At 43.2% G+C, this 8,883-nt stretch overlaps 1 protein-coding gene across 2 annotated transcripts; it reads right to left on the reverse strand.

The window, feature by feature from the left end:
- Positions 1-1,662: 1,662 nt before the first annotated feature.
- Positions 1,663-7,509, reverse strand: tent5c (terminal nucleotidyltransferase 5C). 2 transcript variants are annotated; one of them, XM_029639266.2, is made up of 2 exons: positions 7,454-7,509; positions 1,663-6,186 (listed from the first exon to the last, which is right to left on the reverse strand). In XM_029639266.2, exon 2 carries the CDS (start codon positions 6,162-6,164, stop codon positions 4,989-4,991), a length of 1,176 nt encoding a protein of 391 aa, XP_029495126.1. In that variant the 5' UTR covers positions 6,165-6,186; positions 7,454-7,509; the 3' UTR covers positions 1,663-4,988. The 2 variants fall into 2 exon arrangements, with proteins under 2 accessions (XP_029495126.1, XP_029495119.1); XM_029639259.2 differs by lacking the exon at positions 7,454-7,509 and adding an exon at positions 7,184-7,411.
- Positions 7,510-8,883: the final 1,374 nt, after the last annotated feature.

Below are 8,883 nucleotides of genomic sequence, written 5' to 3' on the forward strand. Positions count from 1 at the left end.
CACCCAATTAATACTCAGACAATTTGATCAAAGATGATAAGTAAAGCAGAGAAGGGAGAGATACTGTAGCTTTTAGGATAAATTACATTGTGTGTGTACATGCTTGTGTGTATGAGAGAATGTCTATAGCAGAGGACACTCAGGTTCATTGTGGCCCTGTCCCGATGGGATCTCTATCACCCCCTTCCTCACTCTCTAAGCATTCTGCTGCTGCTGCCTTTTCATTGTCTCTCCCTGCATATTTCTATCTGCAGTATTCCAGAAATCATGCATTGTTTGGCCTGGCCATACACTGGCCTGTTTATTTTTGTGTGTGTTTCTGATGGCGATTGTCCATTGGGCTGCCCAGGGACCTGGGAGGGACGCATTGTGTGCCTGAATGTCCACCCTCCCCCTCCAATCCCCTGGCAACCTCTCACCTCTACGTGGCCACTGACGCACACAGGAAACGAGAGATTTAACACCTAGTCGAGGAAGCCTTTAGAGCACGACAGGCATGCTTTTATACTGACACCGCCACAGAGTAAAGCGTGCTTTAGAATTCAGAGATAATATAGACGCTATTTAAAGATATTACAGATTGAGCCAGTCCACCACAGGGCTTTCAAGACTATTTGTTCATGTTTAGATAGCACAGCAGGGATGTCACAATGCCGTCAGCATGTTGATAGGTATTCATCATATGCAAGTGGAGTCTGATTTACACTTGAACGACTCTACTTATGGGAGATGGTTATTTGATTAATTCACTAGTCAGAGAGGAAGAGTTTGATTTATACAGCATGACAGTGCCTCGGTTTACAGCAATGAGATGGAAAGAGTGGTTCAGATGTTGTGCAGGGGACACACAGCTGCGTCACTTGGGTTACACCATGAGTAATTCCCAGCAGATAAATCATCTTTTTTTGAATGGCAGCGCAGTGTGATTCAGTGTCTACGCTTGAAGTTTCCAGCGAGAGTGGAAAATGAGTGGTCTGTGTGAACAGCATTACACAGATGGATAGTTTGAACAAACACTTTAGCCCGTTCAACTCCAACCTCACAAAAAGGTAGTGTGATTGATAAGGTTCACACTTCAGGGTATGAAAGCACTAGAATACCAAGAGATTTTCTGCTGACCTGCTCTCTCTGTTGAGTGAATACTGAGGTCTAGTTAGCCCCTAAATCGGCCCAGATGCTTTGAAGTAATCCAATACAGCATGTTGGGAAAACAAATGTTCCACCCATTTGAAAATATTGATCCCATCAACTTTTCTAAACAAAGTTGGGAATAAGGCCTAAGCCTGTATGTAGTTCATAACCATTTCCTTATTGTGGTCAAGACAGATTTGTTTTATTCATAATGGCAGGGAGCATGCAGGAGTAGTGCAGCAAGTGTAAACAAAGCTAAGGTGACAGTCAGTGAAAGTAGTGGGAGGCAATAATAATTAAGCTACTTGGTCAACCTCAAGCTTTAGTCCTATAATGATAATATAAAGGATGCATTCAAATTGATTTAGTACATGTTGAGAACAACTAATCTTGGCTATTGCCTTTGTGCACACAAAGCCAAAGGCACACACTGTCCCCATTGATATTAACTCAGTGCAAATGTTTTAAAACCTGCTTTTAAAAATGGTAAGAATGAACAGAATAGTAAGACCATTACTAGGACAACAGATGTGGGGTTCAAACTTTATTTTTATTTTTCCCCTCTTCAAACATTTGATCCAAAAAGGAAAACTAGTGAGGTAAAAGTGCTGAGAAATGAATATGATAATCAACGTCCTCAGCATTGCAGTCAGTCAAAGCCGACAGAGAATGCAAGACCTCACACACAGCAAGAATTTCATCTTTCACTTAAACCACATCCACGTATAAACGCACCTGCAGCAAATTCCAAAACTCAATGCAAAAATAGTAAAGTGAGTCAAAGGCCTCAGTCATGTTCCAAAAAAGTTATGACTTGCTCTTTGGAAAAGGAAACAAACCAACAGTCAGGCAGGGTAAGGGACAGGTAGGGAAAGATAGGCTTTACACCCAGTCAATATCAGTAAGTCTTCAGCCCTGGTTGTGTAGCGCTAATGGGCTGCTAGTTCTGGCTCAAAGCTTAATTGATTCATCACTTTGCATGGCGGTAAACATATCTGGGAATGACGGAGCGTCTCTCCATTAGAGATGGCGTCTCACCTGAATAAAGCGAGACAAGGGGACTTTCCACCTGAATGATGAAGTTAATCAATTAAGCAATGCCGTGAAAAAAACAGAACCAAGGTTGAAGACCACCTGCTCCAAATGCCACAAGCTTTTAAAAATGGTCTCAGCACAGAGAGAAAGACACAGATCTTCTCTAATATACACCAGAGGGAGTCATACCAAATATAGGAATCTGGTGGCCAAGATGGGGGCACAATACAAAACAGGTTCAGAAAGTTCACCCCCCACCCCCCAAAAAGTATATAAACAGCCCTTCAACACATTTTACCTCCCTGAGAACCAGCTCACCTCCCACATTCAGATTCCTTCAGAGCGTAAGTTCAGGTACACGCTCCACTAGCTGGGTTGAGTAAGTCAAGGCCTCTAAAGTGCTTCCATAGAGTGGGGTGTGCAAGTCATTTGACCTCAGTTATCATGCATTACCTGTCAGTATTGCTTTGGATAAATGAAGGGGGAAAAAATGCATACAGCATGACAAAGAAATACTGGAATGACTAGACAGCTAAGTTACAGCTGTTTTGGGGTTGGGTTTAGGAAGAAAAATAAACTTCACATAAAAAATAAAAAGGCTATATCCGTAATTCAATGCCAGTGTCTAAACCCATAAATGACCATTTATACCCAATGCAAATGACAAACCTTTTTGTCCCCCCCCCACCCCAAAAAGCACAAAATAAAACTGAGCCAATTCCCTCTCCCACCCTCCCAAAAACAAATCCTGCCAAAATTTGAAGGCACTTCAGTTGCTGGTTCAGACTTTGGCCCACACTGAATGTGCCCCCACACTGAATGTGCCCACATGGTGGCTAAATGTAAGCTAAGGCTAACCCAGGTTAAAAGCAGTGTCTACGTTTTGGGCTGCTGAGCCAGCTCAACGTGCCCTGAGCCAGGGGTATGATCAGCTCTAGAGAAGACCATGCTGGCTGGCTGACCACCCCCCAAAAATCCCCCCCCCCCCCCATGCCTGTGAACAGGGCAGAACCACATCCTACCCCTTTTCTGGATGCACACATTAGGGTTTGCAGAAGTTATTCCCTGGGTTAGGTTGGACAGAAACACTTAAGAGAACAGTTGGCTTACTGGACTGGAAATTAAAATGGAGAGGTCAGTCGAAAGGGAGATGGTAGGGGGCAATTTCTAAATGGGGTTTAAAGTTTGAAGGGGGACTGGGATGCCCGTCATAGATCTGACTACAACTTCTGCCATATAAATCAAAAAGCGTGAGGTCTAAATTGAGAACGGAATTCCAGACATTTACATTTTGTTGAATGTGCTAGGCAAGCAGCCATGTTCCCCTGTCCTCCCATGACCAGAAAACGGTTCACACCTGCCCCCAGCAAACCTTTAAAGGGTGGTGGAGAGTGGAGTGGAAAGTGAGTAAGCCCTCACACATGTAAAGGGGCAGTGACACACACAACCCTCTTCCTTACCCTCCCACAATAATGATGAACTGCTGTTAAAGCCATTGGGTAGCCTGCACCAGACTGGGATCCCATTTCAGCCATTGCGAAGCCCGCAAGGGGCTCCAGACCCTGCCAAGTGGGGCTCCTTTTAAGGAACGGGACAGTAGTTCCCTGCCTCTCAGATTAGATTCCAGGAAGAGAGCAACCCTGTCCTGCCCTCTGAATGAGCCTACAGTATAGAACCCACCAGGTGGACCATGAACACTGACAATTTGGAAGAAGTTTAAAAGAAATAGTAACTCCACACAACATACATTAGCCCAGATCAGTGGGCAAATAAAGGCCCAACAGTCACTGTATGGGGGTGCTTGTCAATACTCATTCATGGCGTCCTCCCCTAGTCTCCTTTCAAGCATTAACACAAACAGGCAAAAGGTTTGGATAGGCTTTCTACAGTTCCATTTGACCTGTTGCATGGAGGAGAGGACACAAGGAGAGGAAGCCACTTTACACCCTACATAGTACACACTCAAATCCAGTCTTGACTGAATAAAGTTCTTAAAAAAAGAAAAGAAAAAGAAAGGGCTGAACAGATTTAGGAGGCTGTCACCAACATTCACAGTGGAAAATACAATTAGAAAGTCTACACGGCACAGGCACTCTGGCCGCTAGAGAACACTGCTGTGCTAGTAATATGACTTTCCCAATTTACACCTTTGATTTAAAACTAAATGAGCAGTTCCTTGGCCTCCCTTTTACCTTGGATGCCTTCTAAAGGAAATGAAGATGAAGTCATCTCACTAATAGAAAATCCCCAAACACTGATGAGCAAACCACTACTGCGCATCAGGATGCTAAACATCCATGTCAGCTCAGGAGTCATCTCACTTTTTTTTATGCTCGTTTAGTCACTACACAATTAACATTCTGCACCCCCAGTCTTTTCACAATTCTTAAATACACAACCCAAACACACAATACCCCCCCCTTTCTATTAAGATGGACCAAATATACTTATCAGGGGAACACAGACAGTAAGGCACCACGGACAATTCATTGAATCAGGACGTTAATTCGAAACTCAGATTAGGGAGAAAAAAAAGGGGGAACAAAAACATTGCAATATGAAAAAAAGGCTAAATAACATGAATCCAAACACTTAAATATCACTTTGGATCAATTTATCTTGACACCTCTGCAGATAAGTATTGAGAAAGGAGAAGGGAGTCCAAAAAAAACAAAACCACTTGTCCATTTAAATAGATCCTTTATGACCAGAGAGAAATCCCAGTTATGGCCCAATTTGTGTTTATGGGGAGCCCATTTATCTATTTTTTTCCTTTTTTTCCCCCCTCAAAGCAGCAGTCTTCTCTTGTGTGAGTGTGTCTTTCAGTTACATGGCAGCCATGTTGGAATGTTCTGGTTACAAGAGGCCACGTAGTAGTTGCTAAAGTTGTGGTCTCGGACATAGGGCGCCGGCTGGTAGTAGCAAGTGACGCTAGAGGAGTCGGGAATGGCGTTCTGCTCAGCCAGCACCCTGAAGGCTGTCAGTGAGATGAGGTTGAGGGTCTGCCGCCTCTCGTGGCCCATGAGACACACCGTGCTCTCGTTGACCACACGCCGCAGGATCATGAGGTAGTCATACTTGCTCTTCTCCTCGCCCACAAAGTGACTCTGCAGGTAGGCCTCCAGCTTGCGCTGCTGCTCGCCAATGTCGGGGAAGTCGATGAAGAAGCGGGAGCACATGTAGCGCTCCAGGCCCTTGAACTCCTCCTCCGAGGTGGGCCGGAAGTCCCTTACCAGCAGGTTGCAGTACTTGAGCAGGCCCCCACCACGGATCTCCTCTGGCCGCTTGGTGGCAATCAGCTTGTTCATGAGGTGATCCAGAGACGCGCCAAAGTCTCCGTACACGCTCTCGCCCACCACGGTGGGGTGGAAGTGGCGAGACATGGGGTTCCCCGGCGAAAAGTCATAGTAGGTGAGCAGTGAGTCCAGCACGATCTGGAATGAGTCCACACTGAACTCAAACTGCCGACGGATAGAGTCCACAAATTTGAGCTCCACATTGCGTCCGTTGTTGTTGGAGAGGGAGATGAGGCTCCAGCGGTCCTGCTCAGTATACACCTTGACTAGCTTCTGAACATAGGCCTCCTTCAGAGTCATGGGGGTGATCTTCTCCTTGTTCACCCCCTCAGGGAGGAAGTCCAGCAGGGTGCCTAGCACCACGTCTTTGACCAGCTGGAACCCTGACTCCTGGGGCAGGTCCACCCTGAAAATGACATCCAGGTCCTTGTAGCTCCAGCCAATGTCCTGCACCAGCACGTGGCTGGCTGTAGAGCCGTTCAGACGGATGTCTTTCACTTTAATCCCCCTTAGCTGCAGCCTGGTGCGCACCATCTGCACAATGTCCTTCAGCCGCACCTCCAGAGTGGGGAAGTTCCCTCGGCCATGGACAGGCACCACCTCTGTCAGGACCTCGTTAAGACGGCTCACCTGGTCCCAGCTCAGCACCCTGTGGGACACACTCTCACGAGCGCTCATAGTAGACTCTGCCTTGTTAGCCATCTTCTAAGTGTATTTAAATTAACTAGGACAGAAAAGGTGAAGAAAAGCCACAATTAGTTTGAAATACAAAAAAAAATTGCAGTAGTGTCTGAACCCACGGAACATGCATTTGTCTGGGATGCGATGCCAAAACAGAATGCACTGGAATTCCTGCCTTTGTGAGATGACTTGGGCATGATATCACTGATGTAGGCTAGCTATAATAGACATAATTACGGTTACGTCAAAGCATGATAGCCATTCATGACACACTTGATTACAAATAGCAGTATTGAAATGCATAATGACCACGAGACATGTTAAATAATAATTGGGCAACTCACGTTATTCTACAAAATAATACCTCCCTGAACTTCTAGAACAGTCAGACAACATGCTTTGATTCGAGAACTAGCTTGCTAAGTAGCAGAGGAAAATGAAAAAGTTGCTCCTGAGAGTAATATTTTGGATGTCGCGAACATCGTGCTAAAATTCTCAATAATAAAACAATGAAAAACTTAGTTAAATGTTAAGACTAAACGTAACAATGTACATTTAATTTCGGGGGTGGTGGGATTATTTCTAATACATATGCGAAGTATTTACATTTGGGGAAAGAATGAATCCATGAATAACAGCAACAATTGTGCATTACACATTGACTGCCTAGTTAATTTTACAACACGCGCCAGTGTAGTTGAATCTGAAAACCGACAGAACAGGCTCGTGCTACATACGAGCCAGCCAGATACTATACCTGGCAGACATGTAACTAACAGTAAAAGTATCTAGTAAAATCACTTCAAGCAACAGCAAACTGTTAAAAAAGAAGAGTTACATACACAAGATAGGCAGCTACAGCCTGTAAAATGTATAAACTAAACATCTAATAAATTAACTGCTCGCGAGCCTAAAATGTATATCTCACAAACAGGCACGTCAAACAGTTGTTTGCAAGGATAACGTTAGATGACCAAGGACTTAGCTAGCAAAAGGGAGCACACAAACACTGAATTAGCTAATATGAAAAATATACATACGGTTATAAATATCTTCAAGGCACTCAAATTGCACAAGAATAAGATGTTAACTGAGCATTCGTGCGGACACTTCAATTAATCGCCTCGTGTGTCAAACTAACATTTCAGCTCTTGTAGCTACGCATTAACTAAAGAAACGCCTTCTTATAAACGGACGATCAATTGGCTGAACAGCCCTCGACAATGTCGTACTACAATGTACCTTATCTAGTCACAGAAACCTAGCTAGCTTCAGATTAATCAATACAAATTAGAATACAAAATATTTACAAATAATCGTGCTTCAAATACCACAGCATTGGCAGCCTTGGATTTTTAAAACAACTAACTAGCTAGGCTTCCTATTTGATGATATTAATACGCTGAGCGAAGCCCTTGATTGGTCAGGGAGGTTTTTGTGTTGCCAGGTTACCAGTAGCGTCTTTTACATTCATTCGATATCTTGGTTGAACAACTTTACACTTTGATTTACCAAATTTAACATACATTTTATAGCTACATTTGCTGCACTCCACTCTCCTGAACAAAACTAAGTTCTTCCTTTTTGAACTGTTATGTTATTTAAGGAAATGGTTAGTAGGGCATTGATTTGCAATTTTTGAAAACCATCAAACCTGGTTGCTTTGGTAGTCTAGCTATTTGAAAAGTAGTCTGTTTTTTTTAAAGTGGGAAATCTCCATGGAAAGGAAAAAAGCCCTGGAAATAAATTAAGCATTGATTTAGCATTGAATTAAGCATCCAGCCATTCATATCATGCAGACACTTCCTTTATCCATGTATAGATGATCAAATGCACTTTAGATATTCAGCTACAATACATGTCGTGCATGAAACATCAAGTTCATTTAGAGTAATTTTAAGAACATTTTCTACAACAACAAAAAACAATGGATGTGCTGGCATCTGTATACTTAGCCTAGCTTTATGCATGTGTATACACTTTATGTCTTCAGCTACTTAATTTCGATTCTTGTTACACATGATGAGTTCTGTAGATTAATGCCCTTTGCAAAATTGACATGTCCCATGACTATTAAGTGACTATTAGAACGTAGTGGTAAAGGTGTGACATTAATGGGCTTTCAAAGATTGCTTGTAGCCTACTGTATAATCTACCCCTGAATGCTATAGGTCACCTATTTTTTATTTTTTTATTTAACCTTTATTTAACTTTTATTTAACTAGGCAAGTCTGTTAAGAACAAATTCTTATTACAATGACGGCCTCCTCCGGCCAAACCCTAACCCGGACGACGCTGGGCCAATTGTGCGCTGACCGATAGGACTCCCAATCACAGCTGGTTGTAATACAGCCTGGAATCAAACCAGGGTTTGTAGTGATGCCTCTAGCACTGAGATGCAGTGCCTTAGACTGCTGCGACACTTCGGGAGCATTGAAACACATGCAGATACTGTCAAACAGACTATTTCATAACTGAGACAAACTACAAAAATCTGGACAATATATGTATTTTGAACACAGCATATATCATTTTTTTTCATGGAAGAGTTTTTCATGGAAGATTTGTGAATAAAGGGCAGACTCAACTTTAAGCCACAAAGAATAGCCTGTTGTGTTTTGCAGTAACGTGACCTCAAGCTGCAGCTAGATAAACTTGACCACGAATAACCATCTGGGTCAGATGGTTTAGACCCTTTCTTCTTTAAGGTTGCTGCCCCTATCATCGCCAAGCCTATCTC

This window comes from Oncorhynchus nerka, linkage group LG3, assembly GCF_034236695.1.
Source record: "Oncorhynchus nerka isolate Pitt River linkage group LG3, Oner_Uvic_2.0, whole genome shotgun sequence".
In the NCBI taxonomy this organism is placed as follows: Eukaryota; Metazoa; Chordata; class Actinopteri; order Salmoniformes; family Salmonidae; genus Oncorhynchus; species Oncorhynchus nerka.

Coding starts and splice junctions, on each gene's coding strand:
- tent5c (XM_029639266.2), bottom strand. CDS start 6,164: ATGGCTAACAAGGCAGAGTCTACTATGAGCGCTCGTGAGAGTGTGTCC.